Here is a 20,602-nt window from a genome sequence, read left to right as displayed (position 1 = left end):
ACGTCTTACACGAAGAAGACTGCCTTTTTTTGTGGACCACAGCAACAGAATGGATAGAACGGTTTGTCTCAAATTTGTGTGTGTGTTACCGCCGTTTTAAACTCTCTCGCTTTCTACAGATGATGTCTTAAACCGAGAAACAAATGGAATATAAATTCTGTAAGGAACTTTCAAAACAAAGAGTCTGATTCAGCAGAACGGTTGTCGTCTGCCATGTATTGCCATTCTATGCATTGTGGTTCTATGCAGTGGCAGCTGTATTGTTTTGATTGGGAACATCATTCGGACAGGTACAGCTGTTTACATAACCATTTTTTGCATCCAAAAATGGGCATTGGTATTTAATAGACATATCAGGTAACGAAGTTTCTGCCGATACTGTCATGCCTTATCCAAATTACTCAAAGCATAACACCAAATGGCTTGTTGGCAGTCCAACGCAGCCAATAACAGCTCGCTGACCGAATGCTAACGTTAGCTAGCAGCAGCTAGGTTAGCTAACCGATCAGCAATGGTTTAGATTGTCAATTCCATTATCCCTTTGATTCTGCGGGTTTAACGCTTATCATTATCAGACACCAGTGGCCGTTTGTAACAAGACTAGATACGCCAACAACCGCATTTCGTTCTTAATATTAGCTAAATTAGCTAACCTAAGCACTACACTACCGTTAGCTTAAGATAGTCAGCTGTGGACATCTGCTTAGATTAATTTCACATCAACTAACGTTAACGTAGTAACAGTCACGTTAGCTCGTAACTAACCACTCACTGACCATTGTCACTAGTGTTGTTTTATTTGGAAGGATCACACGTTACTCGTTATAAAACACTGTGCTGTATCCATGTTACGTGACCGCTGAACATTACAAAATATCCAAAACCAAAAGTCTATCGTTAATGCTATCTACTGTTAACTTTGTGGGTAACGATATTCACCCCATTTGGTGTTGTATACTTTGGGAATACGTTTACGATAAACATCCTATTCTTGTTTAGGCCAAGTTGATGCTTTTTATGCCAGGGTGCTGTGCAGGTAATGTAATGCATCAAGATGAAAATGTGTATTATGAACCCACACCCAGCAGAGGGCACTGCAACACAGTCTTTATTATTACGGCCTGAAATTGCTTTGAATATCAGAGCAAATTGATCGGTTTTTAACTCCTGAGAGTATTCTGCTGGTTACTTAATCATTGGTGTCTTGCACGTTGCTGAATAGCTGACAAGTAAGATCTCCCACAATTGGCATGATTCGCATTGAAGACGTTCACAGGCGTCTTCATCCGCAGTTTCATTTGTGAGAAGCCGATCTTAGGCATCACAGAAGTCAATGATTTGAAAGGAAACGCCTGCTTGCTCCCAACAGTCTCACAGTTTCTCTCAGAAAGAGCTAGTTGTGGTGGATTGGCTGATTCCTCTCTGACGTTTCCCACAGTGTTTAGTGGTGGCGGGGAGGGGGGAACCACATCCAGGATACGGATGCTCACTTCCCATGTAGTAATTTGGAAGAGGTCAGATGTTAAAAGACAATGATTGTTCATCTATTTTCAGAGCTCACCCCAGGCTGTTTACCCATAAGACCTCTGAGTCAGTAGACAGTTTATACTGCAACATTGTCATGTCCACCTTGTTGAATGTTTTGGCGTCCTGACTTTTCTTCTTCTTCCAAAACAAAAAGAGGCCTTACATTCCATTAGGCTGGTTTCAAGAGTCCGCCACATATTAGTGTCATGACGTGGACAAGCAAGGATTTCCCACCAGTAAATCATTTCTTAATGTCATCAGGATTTGGACCAGACAGTCTCACTAAAAATATCCAGTAAAATATATTCCAAATATACCCTCTTATCTGTAATAATGAGGCAATGCCACAGCAATAATAATCCCTCCTGAAATCCGCTATGCACACCCTTGAGATTAAGTCCTGAGAAGAGGGAGTGCTGTTTTTTTATTTATTTTTCGTTCACCAGCTCGAGAAGTTTTGATTGCAGCAAGAGACATTGAGAGGAACTGTAGACTTGCCAAACAAGAGGTTTTGAGCCAAGGACCTGGGAGGAATTTGAAGCAGAGGCACAAAAGGCGATGCTGCTGTGTGAGCGCTGAAAAAGAGCTCTGTGCTCCCTGGCCCAGCAGCATCCCCAATGACAATACTGCATTCCTCAGTCCAACTCTGACTCCAAATACTCAGCCCACCTTCATCAGGAGCAGTGTGTGTCCCCGACCTGTTCATCTTCATCAGGAGCAGTGTGTGTCCCCGACCTGTTCACCTTCATCAGGAGCAGTGTGTGTCCCCGACCTGTTCACCTTCATCAGTGTGTGTCCCCGACCTGTTCACCTTCATCAGTGTGTGTCCCCAACCTGTTCACCTTCATCAGTGTGTGTCCCCAACCTGTTCACCTTCATCAGTGTGTGTCCCCGACCTGTTCATCTTCATCAGGAGCAGTGTGTGTCCCCAACCTGTTCATCTTCATCAGGAGCAGTGTGTGTCCCCAACCTGTTCACCTTCATCAGGAGCAGTGTGTGTCCCCGACCTGTTCACCTTCATCAGGAGGAGCAGTGTGTGTCCCTGACCTGTTCATCTTCATCAGGAGCAGTGTGTGTCCCTGACCTGTTCACCTTCATCAGGAGCAGTGTGTGTCCCTGACCTGTTCACCTTCATCAGGAGCAGTGTGTGTCCCCAACCTGTTCACCTTCATCAGGAGCAGTGTGTGTCCCCAACCTGTTCACCTTCATCAGGAGCAGTGTGTGTCCCCGACCTGTTCACCTTCATCAGGAGCAGTGTGTGTCCCCAACCTGTTCACCTTCATCAGGAGCAGTGTGTGTCCCCAACCTGTTCACCTTCATCAGGAGCAGTGTGTGTCCCCGACCTGTTCACCTTCATCAGGAGCAGTGTGTGTCCCAGACCTGTTCATCTTCATCAGGAGCAGTGTGTGTCCCCGACCTGTTCACCTTCATCAGGAGCAGTGTGTGTCCCCAACCTGTTCACCTTCATCAGGAGCAGTGTGTGTCCCCGACCTGTTCACCTTCATCAGGAGGAGCAGTGTGTGTCCCCAACCTGTTCACCTTCATCAGGAGCAGTGTGTGCCCCAGACCTGTTCACCTTCATCAGGAGCAGTGTGTGTCCCCGACCTGTTCACCTTCATCAGGAGCAGTGTGTGTCCCAGACCTGTTCACCTTCATCAGGAGCAGTGTGTGTCCCAGACCTGTTCACCTTCATCAGGAGCAGTGTGTGTCCCAGACCTGTTCACCTTCATCAGGAGCAGTGTGTGTCCCCACCCTGTTCACCTTCATCAGGAGCAGTGTGTGTCCCCGACCTGTTCACCTTCATCAGGAGCAGTGTGTGTCCCCAACCTGTTCACCTTCATCAGGAGCAGTGTGTGTCCCCGACCTGTTCACCTTCATCAGGAGCAGTGTGTGTCCCTGACCTGTTCACCTTCATCAGGAGCAGTGTGTGTCCCTGACCTGTTCACCTTCATCAGGAGCAGTGTGTGTCCCCAACCTGTTCATCTTCATCAGGAGCAGTGTGTGTCCCCAACCTGTTCACCTTCATCAGGAGCAGTGTGTGTCCCCGACCTGTTCACCTTCATCAGGAGCAGTGTGTGTCCCCGACCTGTTCACCTTCATCAGGAGCAGTGTGTGTCCCCGACCTGTTCACCTTCATCAGGAGGAGCAGTGTGTGTCCCCGACCTGTTCACCTTCATCAGGAGCAGTGTGTGTCCCCGACCTGTTCACCTTCATCAGGAGCAGTGTGTGTCCCCGACCTGTTCATCTTCATCAGGAGCAGTGTGTGTCCCCGACCTGTTCACCTTCATCAGGAGCAGTGTGTGTCCCCGACCTGTTCATCTTCATCAGGAGCAGTGTGTGTCCCCGACCTGTTCATCTTCATCAGGAGCAGTGTGTGTCCCCAACCTGTTCACCTTCATCAGGAGGAGCAGTGTGTGTCCCCAACCTGTTCACCTTCATCAGGAGGAGCAGTGTGTGTCCCCGACCTGTTCACCTTCATCAGGAGCAGTGTGTGTCCCCGACCTGTTCACCTTCATCAGGAGCAGTGTGTGTCCCCCACCTGTTCATCTTCATCAGGAGGAGCAGTGTGTGTCCCCAACCTGTTCACCTTTATCAGGAGGAGCAGTGTGTGTCCCCCACCTGTTCATCTTCATCAGGAGCAGTGTGTGTCCCCAACCTGTTCATCTTCATCAGGAGGAGCAGTGTGTGTCCCCAACCTGTTCACCTTCATCAGGAGGAGCAGTGTGTGTCCCCCACCTGTTCATCTTCATCAGGAGCAGTGTGTGTCCCCAACCTGTTCACCTTCATCAGGAGCAGTGTGTGTCCCCAACCTGTTCACCTTCATCAGGAGGAGCAGTGTGTGTCCCCGACCTGTTCATCTTCATCAGGAGGAGCAGTGTGTGTCCCCAACCTGTTCACCTTCATCAGGAGGAGCAGTGTGTGTCCCCCACCTGTTCACCTTCATCAGGAGGAGCAGTGTGTGTCCCCAACCTGTTCACCTTCATCAGGAGGAGCAGTGTGTGTCCCCCACCTGTTCACCTTCATCAGGAGGAGCAGTGTGTCCCCCCGACCCGTTCACCTTCATCAGGAGCAGTGTGTGTCCCCGACCTGTTCACCTTCATCAGGAGGAGCAGTGTGTGTCCCCCACCTGTTCACCTTCATCAGGAGCAGTGTGTGTCCCCAACCTGTTCACCTTCATCAGGAGGAGCAGTGTGTGTCCCCCACCTGTTCACCTTCATCAGGAGGAGCAGTATGTGTCCCCGACCCGTTCACCTTCATCAGGAGCAGTGTGTGTCCCCGACCTGTTCACCTTCATCAGGAGCAGTGTGTGTCCCCGACCTGTTCACTTTCATCAGGAGCAGTGTGTGTCCCCGACCTGTTCACCTTCATCAGGAGCAGTGTGTGTCCCCAACCTGTTCATCTTCATCAGGAAGAGCAGTGTGTGTCCCCAACCTGTTCACCTTCATCAGGAGCAGTGTGTGTCCCTGACCTGTTCACCTTCATCAGGAGCAGTGTGTGTCCCCAACCTGTTCACCTTCATCAGGAGCAGTGTGTGTCCCCAACCTGTTCACCTTCATCAGGAGCAGTGTGTGTCCCTGACCTGTTCACCTTCATCAGGAGCAGTGTGTGTCCCCAACCTGTTCACCTTCATCAGGAGCAGTGTGTGTCCCCGACCTGTTCACCTTCATCAGGAGCAGTGTGTGTCCCCAACCTGTTCACCTTCATCAGGAGCAGTGTGTGTCCCCAACCTGTTCATCTTCATCAGGAGCAGTGTGTGTCCCCGACCTGTTCACCTTCATCAGGAGCAGTGTGTGTCCCTGACCTGTTCACCTTCATCAGGAGCAGTGTGTGTCCCCAACCTGTTCACCTTCATCAGGAGCAGTGTGTGTCCCCAACCTGTTCACCTTCATCAGGAGCAGTGTGTTTCCCCGACCTGTTCACCTTCATCAGGAGCAGTGTGTTTCCCCGACCTGTTCATCTTCATCAGGAGCAGTGTGTGTCCCCAACCTGTTCACCTTCATCAGGAGCAGTGTGTGTCCCCGACCTGTTCACCTTCATCAGGAGCAGTGTGTGTCCCCAACCTGTTCATCTTCATCAGGAGCAGTGTGTGTCCCCAACCTGTTCACCTTCATCAGGAGCAGTGTGTGTCCCCAACCTGTTCACCTTCATCAGGAGCAGTGTGTGTCCCCAACCTGTTCATCTTCATCAGGAGCAGTGTGTGTCCCCAACCTGTTCACCTTCATCAGGAGCAGTGTGTTTCCCCGACCTGTTCACCTTCATCAGGAGCAGTGTGTGTCCCCAACCTGTTCACCTTCATCAGGAGCAGTGTGTTTCCCCGACCTGTTCACCTTCATCAGGAGCAGTGTGTGTCCCCAACCTGTTCACCTTCATCAGGAGCAGTGTGTTTCCCTGACCTGTTCACCTTCATCAGGAGCAGTGTGTTTCCCTGACCTGTTCACCTTCATCAGGAGCAGTGTGTGTCCCCAACCTGTTCATCTTCATCAGGAGCAGTGTGTGTCCCCGACCTGTTCATCTTCATCAGGAGCAGTGTGTTTCCCCGACCTGTTCACCTTCATCAGGAGCAGTGTGTGTCCCCAACCTGTTCACCTTCATCAGGAGCAGTGTGTGCATCGTGCTGCCCCAGATAGTGCTGGCCTCATAACCTGATCAATGGCCTTTTTCCAATCATGTGGAAAAGCAGCTAGGTCTATAACTAACCTCTTCATGTCCAGTGTGGGACTGTAGGCCTTGTTGCTGTACTGGCTGAAATCTGTCCTATTCGGTGGGGGTACGGTGGCTCAGTGGGAGAGCTGTCGCCTCACAGTTAGAAGGTCCTGAGTTCGATTCTCGTCTGGGACACTGTGAGTGTTGTGGTTGTGTTCCCCCCCATATCTTCAGTGCCTACTGCCCAGGTGGGTTATCTCGTCGTAAGGGCCTTTCTCTCTGTGTGGAGTTTGCATGTTCTCCCCGTACCCCCCAGGGGGTTCCTCCGTATATAACCCCCCCACTAAAAACATGCAGAAGAGATCAGATCAGATCGTCATCGTCATCCGACCAGTGACGACAACATCCGAAGTTGGTCCTCGGGCGCTGTACGAGAAAGCGACCACTGCTCCTGGCCTGCCCCTCGGAGGAAAGGACATGCCTGGATGGGTTAAATGCAGAGGACACTTTTCACCGGCCACCGTCAGCATGAGTGTGTTGTGGCCACATGCATGTATTGTGGTGTTCGTGTGACAATAAAAGACGGTCCGTCCGTTACGAGAGTTTTTTTATTCTAACTGCTCCTTTTGTTTTTGTTCAGCCCTCTCCTGTAGGCTTAGCAGTCATGGATGAGCAGACAGGCTCTCCTGGAGCCAACACCGACAACAGCAGCCAGAGGAATGGAGATGAGGTGAGAGGGGAACTTAATAAAAAGACAGACGGCAAACGACATATTTTTCACTTTTTCCAGTTCAGCCTCTTCAGATTGTGACGTGACTTGAGTGTATCATGGGGGCCGTGATCGACGTCAAAGATATACTTTCACGCTGAATTGTAGCTCTCTTTTTCTTCTTCTGGCATGCACTTTTCACACTGCAGTTAGCCCCAGGCTAAGAGATTCTGATAGCCTGGGGCTAAGAGATTCTGTCAGCCTGGGGCTAAGAGATGCTAAGAGATTCTGGGGCTAAGCGATGGGGCTAAGATATTCTGTTAGCCTGGGGCTAAGATATTCTGTTAGCCTGGGGCTAAGAGATTCTGTTAGCCTGGGGCTAAGATATTCTGTTAGCCTGGGGCTAAGAGATTCTGTTAGCCTGGGGCTAAGATATTCTGTTAGCCTGGGGCTAAGAGATTCTGTTAGCCTGGGGCTAAGATATTCTGTTAGCCTGGGGCTAAGATATTCTGTTAGCCTGGGGCTAAGAGATTCTGTTAGCCTGGGGCTAAGATATTCTGTTAGCCTGGGGCTAAGAGATTCTGTTAGCCTGGGGCTAACCAAATAGTGAGCTGTTTTACACACATGGCATTCTCTTAGCCTTGGGCTAATACAAGAGAATGCGGTGTGAAAAGCCCAGCTTGTAGCCAAACGTTTGCTTGAATGCTTGAATGTTGATTAGTATTCCTCATAGAAAGTCATGGGTACAGCTGTCCACAATGCAATAATGGTACAATCTATATTTAGGGTAGACTTTGTTATTTTTCTAAAGTGGCACTTATTTGACTGGCAAAGAAAAACAACAGACTCGCTAAAGGTTAGGTGGTGTCTAGGAGGGATTTCCGTCTCGGGAGTATCCAGTAGTTTGTTGAATCCTCTAAAAGCACCACTGCGTGATGCTCTCCTCAGAAGCCCCGGCGTGGCAGCTGGACCAAGGGGAGGAAGAGGAAGAAGCCGGTGAAGGACAGCAACGCGCCCAAGGCCCCCCTGACAGGCTACGTTCGCTTCATGAACGACAGGCGCGAGCAGCTCCGCGCCGACCGGCCGGACGTCCCCTTCCCAGAGATCACCCGCATGCTGGGCAACGAGTGGAGCAAGCTGCCCGCCGAGGAGAAGCAGGTCAGAGGGTCCAGGTCGCCATGTCTCCAGGCTTTCAGTTTGAAGCTGTGAAACATTCTGTCGCTTCACAAAATACCTCATGCATAGCTGATGGAATATTTCTTTCTATCATACAAATGTGCACTGGCTATCGGATTAGATGAGTCTGGACAGGCTTTTTTTTTTAACTGAAAGGTGGTTAAAGTGGGGATAACTTTGTCCTCATTTTGACTGGGTTGTCATCTTACAGAGTTTGAAGCTTGATCAGAACTGCCAATATCCTGGGACCAAGTGCATGGCGAAATGACGGATTTAGTAGCTTTTCTTCTCATTCCTAAACTAATTACATTACAATATGCTTTTTCATTCATTACAAGCCTTAGTGAATGTAGGTTATTAGTTTAGTAAATTACCAATATTTGTCTTATGAAAAGACAATAATCACTCCCCCTCCCCATGCCGTCCCAACCCCTCATCCCCCGGCTTTCACCAAATCAAATTGTTTGATTTTCGTTCGCTCCTCTTCCCTTCTCAGCTCCCCTCACCTTTGTGTCTTGTCTCTGCAGCTCTCCTCACCTTTGTGTCTTGTCTCTGCAGCTCTCCTCACCTTTGTGTCTTGTCTCTGCAGCGCTACTTGGATGAGGCGGAGCGAGATAAAGAGCGCTACATGCGGGAGCTGGAGAAGTACCAGAAGACGGACGCCTACAAACATTTCACCAGGAAGGTCCAGGAGAAGCAGAAGGGCAGGAGGCACCGAGGTGAGACCTGGTTTGAGAAGCAACATATGATGCAGATAGGATGGGGAGGACCACCAAACACCAGACACTTTGGCAGGCGGCCACACATTATTTCGAGGTTGTGGAGATGTAGCAGGCCATTCCATTATTCTTTCACCGTTTTGAATGTTGATATTGGCAGTGGTAGGTGCTTTTAATTCCTATATAATACTAGTTGAATGAATAATAATGCATCATACCCCCCTCACACAAAAACAAAACAAAAAACGGTGCGACCAAACCGCCGAAGATAATCACAGCCGTGACGATTTTAGACAACAACCTCACGACCTCAAGTGTGATATTGCTTTTATACAACAGTTGTACAGCATAAACAAAGCTGTCCATCAAGTAATAATAGCATTCTTTCAAGTCGTTTGCGACAACAGATGATTTTTGTCTGTTATTCGTCTCCGCCAGCAAAAACAGTTCCCTCAGGATTGCACTATACCCTAGTTCCTCATTGCGCGGCTCGCGAGACGCTGGCGGCTCTCGAAGCTTTAGTTGGCGGCTCTAAGAAATTGCAAAAAAAAAAATCCTGCTCTCCCCAAAATTTCAATAAACCTTTATGGCATATTATTACAATACAACAATACTGGTATTGACAGTAATAGACGGTGCCAAATCACTCAAAACAATAAGCATTTTGCTTTTAGGAGTATTGTGCCAGCGTGCAGCGCTGTTCCAAAACGTCTCAACGTGTGTCGCTGCCTGGGAAACGCACATCCCATAATACAACTGTTCGCATCGCATCCCATAATAGTATGATGATACTTGGGATGCTATTGCGAACATAGATGTGAACAGGTTAGCTAAAACCTCAGCGTTGCCAGCGATGGCCCCCACCGTTGCGGTCGGGGTACGTTTCGAAATCCCTCCAGGCCTGAAAGATTTTCTAGGGGAAACTTGTGTGTGTGTGTGTGTGTGTGTGTGTGTGTGTGTGTGTGTGTGTGTGTGTGTGGAAAACAATAAAACAAAAAAATGGTAGGCAGATGTGCTTGGTTGGGGTGGCTTTTGGTGTTTTGCGGTAAAAGTGGCTCTCCTATTGACGTTGTCCTGCCAGTGCGGCTCTCATCGAAGAAATAGTGAGGATCACTGCACTATACCAAGTGTTGCCAAGCAAGCAACAACAGGTCAACTTGCTGCCTGGCCTGCAGTTTCCCGACTGCAAGCTAGCTAAGCTAATGTTAGCTACTTTGGGGTTAGCACAGATGATTTCAGCTTACCGTTCATAATTGAGGTTAAATCCATATCACTGTCCCTGGGTGCGAGGGCTGTTTGAGCACAGCCTAATCAAGGAAACTCGGCCTGGAACTAACTTGTATAGTAAGATTTATGGAACAGCTCCCAGCTGAACGAGATGCTTTGCCCCCTACAGTTGATCCATAATATCTCCTTTCATCTCTTTAGAGATGGCATTTTTCTGGATTCCTCTATTGCTCTATGAGATCAAGATGCAGAGGAGGCACGCTGTGCAGGAGGAAATCTGAATCATGTCCTGTCCTCTGTCTTTATTCCTTCCTTCCTCTCCAGATGGTGGGCACCAGGTAGCTAGCGAGGCTCATCTGGAGGTGAGTTTACTCTCCCCGTCTCCCCTATCACATTCACTCACTCACTCACTCACTTTCTTTACATTAGCAATACCTTCAATTGGAGAATTGGTGTGTTTTGAGGACAGATACTGTCGACGTAATCATAGTTGTGAACGAAGCTGTCCTCAAAATATTTGTGAAAATGCCAAATCAACCAACGAAAGGGTTGGCGTTGAATTCTTTCACATCAAAAACCTTGCTGTTGAACCAGTGCAAAAAAAATTGCAAAATTTCACCATTTTGCACAAAATGTGAGTTTGTGTAACCTTGGTAAGAGTTTGTTTTATCATATTTTCACCCCGGACCCATTAACTCAAAATCTGTTGTCTTTGCCCTCCTGTCACCGTACAATGAAGCGCTCATCGTTGCAGCACTAAAGCTGGACTAAGCCCTGTTTGTTGCTGTGTTTGTGCTGCTGATCCAAAGCTCTTGGCTTCAGCTAAGTGTGTCATTCATTTGGATGAAGTTGAGCGCTTTAATTAGGGGGTTCCTGGTGTAAATGTTTCAGCGTAACTCTACAGAAGAGGCTTACAGCCAAGGTGACTGTCTGCAGGGTTTCCCCTCAGATCCCACAGGATGCACGACTTAGCACAGGTTGCAGAAGGACGGGACAGTTTCACATCGCAGCGAATAGAGAGCCGCAGGGATGACGTATTTTTGTAGTCGGAACGCGGAAGTCCCGGACTTCCTGGTTCTTCACTGTTTCTGTCTATGGGATTTTTGAATGGGTTTTTGCCGCGATGCTTCAAATACGGTCTCTGGGCACCGCAAGATTAATCAAACGCGAACCAGAGTTCCGTCGGATAATCTTCACACATGAGGACCACTTTCATGAGTTTTGGAGTGTAAATGCGAGCCCTAGAAGTAAAAAGCTCGAGCTAAGCTAATCCAGAACTACACACCGTCGCATAGGCTTCCACGTCACGTCAGCACTCAATCTGGACTGTTGTTGATGTGTGCGCTGATTACCCCGGGCTGAACGGGGCTGAACCAGGTGAGGGAAAGAGAATTTCCGTGTTCGTCCTTTGAAGTGGTGACGTTATTGACGTATATATCCCCATCGACTCAACAGTGTAGTCTCATTTAGCCGTTTGCTAGCTAGCCGCCCTTTTAACGGCACGTAAAAGCTTCAAAACTCGTAAAAGTGGTCCTCGTGTGTGAAGATGATATTACTAAACACTGGTTCGCGTTTGATTAAGCCAGCGTTGCCCAGAGAGATTATTAGAAGCTTCGCTCCAAAAACCCATTCAAAACTCCCATAGGCGAAAACAGTGAAGAACCAGGACTGTTAGCATCGATGATTTCCGGACTCGTTTCTGCGGCTCTCTATGTTTCAGTGTTCACAGTTCGCTCATCTCCCTCCCGCTCTCCCTGTCTGTCTGTCTGTCTGTCTGTCTATCTGTTTGTTTGTCTCTCTCTCTCTCTCTCTCTGTATATGTCTGTCTGTCTGTATGTCTCTCTATCTCTCTGTCTCTGACCGTCATAAGAAGGACACAGAGGGGAAGGAAAGATCTGTGTTTGATATCCCTATCTTCACAGAGGAGTTTCTCAACCACAGCAAAGGTAAAGAGCTGGAACAAGGCCAACTATTTGCTTCTTTCTTTCTTTCTCTTTTTAGGACTTTATTTTACGATATAAACATTCATTCGACGGATGACATTATGACACATTCTATTTCAAACCAACACAAACTCCCCATTCCCACCCGTACCCAACACAACACCCAAACCAAAACAGTCAACCTCCATATTGAGTGGCCTACGTAGAAAGATATCGCCCGCGGGACGTGTAAGAAAAATAAACAAATCGAACATTAAATCAAAAATACCTTCCAAAAACTACGGGTGGGGGGAAAAATCGATACAGCATAGTATCGTGATATTTTGTGGGCAATATATTGTATTGTATCGAATGCCAAGTATCGTGATATTTTATTATACAAAATGTCAAGTGCATGCAACATTTATGACAGGTTTTTATGACAGTGTTGGTCAGTCTGTCTGCTTGACAATCCCATTTTACTGCAATAAGTGAGATGAACAGACTGGAAACTTTATCTCATTAGATAAAACAGATGCTGACAACGTTTTTTCCTTTGGGGACATCATTTGCAGTTGAAAAAAGGTAATAAATCACAATATATCGCAATACTCAATATATCGCAATACTAGCATATCGCAATACTATCGTATCGTGACTTAAGTATGGTGATAATATCGTATCGTGCGGTGTGGAAAAATAGACCAAAATTATAATGGAGTTTTTTTTTAGAGTAAGCTCCACCTAATCTCATTAATATTCAAACTCCACCTCCTTTCCTCCCCCTTGTTCTTTAAACTGGATGTTTGCTGTGTCTTCGAGGAGAAACTTGTGTGTGACGTTGCCTACAGGGATCTCCCACGCCGCGCGCGTTCAGAATAAATCATAGATAATGAAGTGTTATTTATTCAGTAGGTGAGGTATTTATTACGACAGTGGCATCTGGTGATTCCCCACCCCTACCGAAAAGCGTATACACAAGCATGTCTCTCACAGGCCAACAATTCTCTTGAGAAATACTCCTACCTAGAATCTTGGTCTGCAGTGCACAGTGACTGTTGTTTAACCTCCATATGTTATAAATGTTTCCAAGCGTATTCTTCAGCCACCTTGAAAGAACCTTTGTTTTATAGCGCTACTTCCTCCCAGAATATTTTCAGTGTCCAATAGGGGTGGGGGAAAAAATCGATACACCATAGTATCGCGATATTTTGCCTGACGATATTGTATCGATATTTGGACGCCAAGTATCGATATTGCAAAAAAATATATATATATATACCGTAAATTTCGGACTATAAGCCGCGGCTTTTTCCCCGTTTTTTGGCCCTGCGGCTTATATAACGGTGCGGCTTATCTATGGATTTTTTCAGAAGAAAAAAAAACGGAATTCTCTCTTTTTTAGCACTCTTTCTAACTATAAATCCACTTCTGTTTTAATTTCCTCTCTTGCCCTCTTTTCACCACACCGCGGACACTGTGTGCACTGTAAAAAAAAACACAGGTGGTGTTGTGTTATGTTGTTTTGTTGAAATGTTAATAAATGGGAGCTTCCTCAAACAGCCATCTCTTTCCCGACAATCCCCTCTGTGCATGAACCCTTACATATGGTAATTAAACATTAAAACACAATTAAAAAAAAAAAAAAAAAAACATTAAAACACCCGCGGCTTATAGTCCGGTGCGGCTTATATATGTAACAAACAGGCAATTTTGCTGCTGCGGCTTATACTCCGGTGCGGCTTATAGTGCGGAAATTACGGTATATATATATATATTTTTTTTTTGCAGGCCATGCCATGCCACCGGGCTGCTATAAACTTTCGTTCCAAGGCCAGCAGTAAACAAACGGTAGCATATTTTCATTTTGTTTTAACAGTAACAGTTTTGTCATAACAGTAATGTACAAATTCCCCAGTTACTGAATGGGCTGCACAAGATGTTTTGTGCAAGTGAAGTGAAGTTGCATTGTTCAAAAACTACAATAAGTACAGTAGTCCACACACACATCCAGTGTGTGGATGTGGACTGTAAGTAGACTGTAACAAACAGTTCAGTTTGTCAGGTGCATGCAACTATGACATGACTTTATGAAAGTTGTTGGTCTGTCTACTTGACAATGTTGCGGCAATAAAATGGTTGAAGTCAGATGTACAGACTGGAAAATTCTTCTTATATAAATCAGATGTTGACAAAGTTTTCCTTTGGGGACATCATTTGCAGTTAAAAAAGTAAGAAATCGAAATATATCGAAATATCGCAATATTCAATATATCGCAATATCGGCGATATCGCAATACTATCGTATCGTGACTCAAGTATCGTTTTAGTATCGTATCGTGGGCATCTGGTGATTCCCACCCCTAGTGTCCACCAAAATGTCTGATAGCACCAACCACTATCTGTTGCATCATTTCTAGACCTCTCTGATCAGTCATTGTGTGTGTGTGTGTGTGTGTGTGTGTGTGTGTGTGTGTGTGTGTGTGTGTGTGTGTGTGTGTGTGTGTGTGTGTGTGTGTGTGTGTGTGTGTGTGTGTGTGTGTGTGTTCACTGCCTAACAGCGCGTGAGGCAGAGATGCGGCAGCTGCGTAAGACCAACATGGAGTACGAGGAGCGTAACGCGGCGCTCCAGAAGCACGTGGAGAGCATGCGCGGGGCGGTGGAGCGGCTGGAGGGAGACGTGCTGCAGGAGAGGGGACGCAACGGGCTCCTCCAGCAGCACCTGGAGACCCTGCGCCAGGCCCTCACCTCCAGCTTCTCCTCTGTAGCCCTGCCTGGTAAGACCAGCATAGCAGGCAGTGCCCAGAGAGCAAGGGTGTGACTTTGGTTTGAGAAGTAGGGGGGACACCATAGTCTCCACAATCAATTCCCGAGTGGTCAAAAATGGTTAAAACTGAAAAGTGGTTCATATGAAAATGAAAACTGGTTCATATACTGTATATTTAGCTTGGTATTGATCAGGCACTAAACTACTGTACATGTAGTTATCTGTCGATTCCAACCTAATACACATAAACACTGCACCAGCAGGGTATCTGCGGGGTCTTGAAAAGTATTAAAAGTTGATCAATCAATTTAGGGGAAATGGAGGCCCTTAAAAAGTATAAAAAAGTCTTAATTGCCATTTGAGAGGTATTAAATTTTGTAGCTATTGTGTTGATGGTGTTAAATGAGCATTATGATATCGTCCCATATTGATCACAAACCCCTGAATTGGATCGATATCGCATCGTGGCAGACTTTGTGATATCAGCAAATATCATATCGTCGTCCAAATAATCAATATAATATTGTATCATGATGAAACTTGTGATTCATACGGCTACCGCCGGCGCCGATGTGACAAAAGTGGCGTTGAGGTCTTGGAAAAAGTCTTGAAAAGTCTTGAAAAAGGTCTTTGAATTTAACTTCAGGATTCCTGCATAAAGCCTGAGCGAGCTCTTTGTTCTAGAGGATCACACTTTGAATTACCTGCTGAGACAGAAGCAGCAGGTGTGTTCACACACACACACACACACACACACACACACACACACACACACACACACACACACACACACACACACACACACACACATACACACACACACACACACACACACACACACACACACACACACACACATACATACACACATACATATACATACACACATACATACACACACACACACACACACACACACACACCCACACACACACACACACACACACACACACACACCCACACACACACACACACACACACACACACACACACACACACACACACACAGCGCCTGTACTGTGCTTTGAACTCCAGCATCTGCTCTAGCTCTACATATCATAATTATACACTGCTTCCACAAAATAGACTGCCTGCTCGTCCATAGAGACGGACCTGATTAATCGAGCTGTGAACCCGTATGGATTTGGCCTATTCATTCATCCAACATTAGGAATGTAATTCAATACTTTGTACACTGATTCCACACGCACACGCACACACACACACACACACACACACACACACACACACACACACACACACACACAGACAGACCCTGTGCTGAGGTCATAGCCACAGCTTTCCTCTGTGCCGTTTTCTTGCACTTCTCTGATTGGCTTGCCCGCTCAACAGAAGTCGGGTTTCCATCCACCTGTTTTTATGCGAAATTCCATTTTTCGCATAAAAACCCGAGTGGAAACGCTGCCTAATTCGCAAAAACCTCCAAATTTCACACCAAAAATTTCACGCTTGAGGGAGGCGGAAAAGTCGGGGTTTATCGATAAAAGGAAAATGCGATACGTGCAGTGGAAAGAGTTTAAGTGATATTCCGTTGTCTCTCCATTCAAAAACCACGCAGTTTGCCTTGATCACTGCAAAACATGACATGTCATGTAGGCTCCACACAATAGAGCTACACACGGTAAATAATGGTAAATACGCAGCACAATACCCGCCGTGGTAAACACTAAACAGAAGACTGGGATATTAACTTTAAGGCGACTCACTTCTAGAATTGAATGAAATTGTATTCACTTACTATCTGCTCCGTGGATTATAACGTTATGCTTGCTGAGTCGCACCTGGTAATCCAGAAATGGCGTTATGGTACCTTTGTCTACTTGTAGATCATCAAGAAACTTTAAATGAATAACGTTAGATGTGTTTAATAGAGCTGTATAACATTAGATGTGTTTAATAGAGCTCCATATCGGGTCTAGCAGCTGATCAGCAGCTCAGACAGCCTCAAACACGAGGTGATTGACAGCTCTATAATTCGCAAAATAGCAGCGGATGGAAACGTGCATTATTTTGCATTTTATTTTGCCGACTTTCTGAAAATTCGATTAAAAGTCGCGACACATTTGGATGGAAACCCAGCTAGAGAGAAACACACTTCAAACATGAAAGATACAGAGACACTATTAGGGCTTTCACACCGGCAGGGCTCCGTGCCGGTTCCGGTTCCAGAACCCTAATCTGAACTGGCCGGCGCGTTCAGACCGAAAAAATAATTGGTTCGGAACCTGAAAAGTTGGTTCTCAGCGGAACCAAAAAATTGTTGGTTTTCCTTGGGAACCGTGACATCATCAGTGGGCGTGTCTCATTCTAGGCTGTGAAAACGAGCAGGAAGGAGAAGAAGGCAGTGACAACACAGAGAAAAATAATTTGCAGTGGTCTCCTGAGGAAACCATATGTTTAGTGGCGATTTGGGCATCTACCGAATCTCAAGAAAAGCTAGAAAGCAGTACAAGAAAGAGCAAGTCATATGCTGAACTTGCAGAAGAGAGGGCCAAGGCTGGGTTCACTCGAACGCCAGACCAAATAATTAATAAACTTAAAAAAAAGAAAAAGAAAATGAAGAAGGACTACCGAATTATGTCCTCCCACTTTGGTTCCGCTTAAACTGGTGTGAACACGGGCTGGTTCGCCAGAAAGCACCAAGGTTCTGAGACTCCAGAACGGAGCCAGAGCCAGAACCAGAACCGTGTCTGTCTGAAAGCGGTATATATGAGGCTGCTTCATATGAGCATTGAGACGTTGCCTCAGGGCGGTTTCCCTGAGGGAGGCCGGCTTCACAGCTTCTTCCCTTTGTCAACAGGAACACCTCGCTGACGTCGCAGAGTTGATCATCTCTGGCTCTTACTGTCATTGTGTCATCTCTATCAATTCATCATCCTACTTCAAAGTCATTTGGGAGGGAAAGGGAAATGGAGGGCTTGATATGCCAGCTGCTGCACCTGCTCAATTTAATTCATTCATTCATTCATTCATTCATTCATTCATTCATTCATTCATTCATTCATTCATTCATTTATTTATTTATTTATTTATTTCTCTTTTCTTTTCCAGATCTCTTATAGTCATGATGGCATTGAAAACCACGTCCTTTTCACACTCATTTTGAATAATGTAAATATTGTCAACTCTCAGAAAGAAAGAAAGAAAGAAAAAGCCCGTGATTGGGATTAATTGTGAATTGTCATAATGCAATGACTGCAGTCAACAACATGTTAAATCCAGAATATATTTTCAAACTAAACAAACGCCAGTAGGTGAGGGAATGGACCATTTGCAAAATAATGATTAAAATAACGATCCACCAATCCGTGCTTAGTATCCGTCTTCCTTTGTTGCAGCATTTTGACTCTGACAAGGGCTTAACAGGAAAATAGTGTTTTTCGGAAACCACTGGGTGGGATTTAGCGTCTACAGTAGCGTCTTCAAAGTTTGTCAGACATAGCAACAGTTGCTATGGGGGGGGGGGCGGGGGGGAGTTAACAGAAATGTTGCAAAGGGTCAGTTGTGGCTCACTCCCTCACACCCCTCTCTTGCTGTGCTGCAGGCAGCGGGGAGATGCCCACTCTTGACTCCATTGACTCGTACATGAAGAAGCTCCACAGCATCATCGTCAGCAGCCCCCAAGATCACGAGAACCTCATCGGCACCGTGAGAGACGTGGTCAACCGTCTGGACAGGTAACTGCTGCTGTGTAGAGAGGACAAACCACTACTTCAGCATGTTGCAGCTAGATTTCTTCATCTATTTTCTAGCATCGCAGAATGATATTGACAAAGAAAATCTAATTGTAATTATTTTCATTCATTCATTCATTCATTCCTGTTATTTTACCATTATAGAGAACACATTCTCTTTTACAATAACGACCTGGCCAACAGGGCATACAGTAGAGTCACACACAAAAGAACGACAAGAAAAGCAAAAACAGGCACAGACAGCCATTCTTAGACTTAACGTACAGTACTGGGCAGACAGAACATAGTGCAGGGTTAAGAGACGAGTCAGGGTAGTTGACAGCAGACATGTATTTTAGGGACCTCAATAGTCTGCCAAAGGCAGCCACGTCAACACACTAGCCCAGCTGAAGCAATTTCTTAAGCAGCAGCAGATCGGAAGGCTTTGCTACAGAATACTGCAGCTGTGAATTAAACTGCAAAATGCATCTGAAGTTTTTCTTGCCGTATGTTTTTTTTAGAACTTTCAGATTGTTTAATGAAGAGTGTTTGAGTATGATCAAAGGTTTTCACCTATTGATAGTATTCTGTTACATCACCCCACGGCCATCTTGGTAGGTGATTGTAATCAATTAACAGGTGATTACAATCAAATGACACAAACAGCCAATGAGCTGTGTGTATAGACCCTTCTCACGGGGGCCATTTTGTGTCGAAAAAGCAGGGTAAACACAGGTGCAAACAAAACACTAATGAGGGTTTCCAACTTCCATGATTGGAATTTGGAAACCCTCATTAGTGTTTTGCTTGCACCTGTGTTTATTCTGCCTTTTCGACACAAAATGGCCCCCGTGAAAAGGGTCTATTGTAGCGCCATATTGGTAGGAAAATGCTTGTGACATCATGGGAATACTATGAATATTCTATTTGAAAGATTACCTGGATCATGAAAACACATAGTTTAGAAATCCAATTTCGATGCCTCTCTCTCACAATTAATTACAGCCACTGCGATTTGCAAATTGCAGAAGTTCATATTGCTTTTACTTTTCTGATCTTTTTTCGCTCTATTTTCTAGGTGAGCTGTTATTGATGGTTAGACTTTCCAACCACAGAAAATAGAGATCATCATCAGAGTCAGACCAGCAGCATTTGCTGATCTCATATCTTTCTTCAGCTGAAAGACTGGCGTTACTGTGCACTGAGAGCTTTCTCTTTGTCTTTTGCTCTGTCTTACCTAGATAATTGGACCGGCCACTGATCTGGTGAACTGAGATTCACAGGGATCTCCAGCAAACATCTCCAAGTTGATGCCCGTCTCCATTTTTGGTGAATCGTCCGATCACTCTCTCATTACGATTGGTTTTGAAACATGCTATTACTCTAGTAAGGTGATGTAGCGTCTCCGATTTATTTATTGTTTTCTACATTTTTTTAAAAATCTGTTAACACTTTGTTAATATAGTTGTAGTTTGTTTTATAAAATACTCTGATGTCAGGACATGGTACGTCATTTAATGGCTTCTGTTCCGTCCACACCATTCATATCAAAAGCATTCACAACAATATTTAGACCTTTCTCAAATATTGTGTGTCTGATCTAAGATTAAGAAAGTGTGTCAGTGGATATGTTTTTCCACCATATTCAAGGAATGTTGCTCAGCGTTTTATTGTTTTCGTTGCCATTTTCATGCTCTTGAGGAAAAACTGTTGTGCCATTTCCTTTTTCTCTTCCAGTTTGTGGGAAAAAGAAGTGTTTGTGTTTTCAATAAACATATTTACATGATGCCATATCCACGTCCCAATTTGTTGGGCTATATTCATGAAATGCTGAGGAAGCATTTGCATATAAATGGGAATGTGAGCTGCTAACATTTGTGTGATATCAGAAAATGATTTGTCGGTGGGAGAAAATGTTTTGCATGAGTTCAGAAGTTCATCCTTACAGCATCAAATCTACTTTGAGGTGAGACTTATTAAGTAGCAAGACAACAATGCTTCTGCATCTTCACCGAATAATAAGTCTTGCGTCAAATCAAAGTTGGAGACCGTAGCTTTCTTTGCCCTTTGGTTTCTTGATAGAAGTGCCAGGTCGTTCAACACACTGACTAAACCCTTATATTAGTGTGGTTTATGTCAAGTGTGAAAAAGCACTCTATTGTGGAGTGTCGAAAAATATAATGCAAAGTTACTAATAGAGCAGAGACTTCAAACAG

The 20,602-nt window shown here is 45.6% G+C and overlaps 1 protein-coding gene across 5 annotated transcripts; it reads left to right on the top strand.

Annotated features, from left to right (window-relative positions):
* Positions 1 to 45: 45 nt before the first annotated feature.
* Positions 46 to 20,165, top strand: hmg20a (high mobility group 20A; the record flags this gene model as incomplete). 5 transcript variants are annotated; one of them, XM_083662937.1, is made up of 9 exons in its annotated part: positions 46 to 61; positions 6,812 to 6,901; positions 7,829 to 8,038; positions 8,646 to 8,775; positions 10,327 to 10,364; positions 11,876 to 11,948; positions 14,486 to 14,701; positions 18,257 to 18,389; positions 19,628 to 20,165. In XM_083662937.1, the coding sequence occupies exons 1-9, from the start codon at positions 50 to 52 to the stop codon at positions 19,629 to 19,631; spliced, it is 906 nt and encodes a 301-aa protein (XP_083519063.1). In that variant the 5' UTR covers positions 46 to 49. The 5 variants fall into 5 exon arrangements, with proteins under 5 accessions (XP_083519063.1, XP_083519062.1, XP_083519061.1 ...); XM_083662936.1 differs by having other exon boundaries at positions 11,873 to 11,948; XM_083662935.1 differs by lacking the exon at positions 19,628 to 20,165 and having other exon boundaries at positions 11,873 to 11,948; positions 18,257 to 18,393.
* Between the last annotated feature and the right edge of the window lie 437 nt (positions 20,166 to 20,602).

Source organism: Poromitra crassiceps (assembly GCF_964638095.1).
Source record: "Poromitra crassiceps genome assembly, chromosome: 30".
NCBI lineage: Eukaryota > Metazoa > Chordata > Actinopteri > Beryciformes > Melamphaidae > Poromitra > Poromitra crassiceps.
This window is presented reverse-complemented; position numbering and strand designations above follow the sequence as displayed.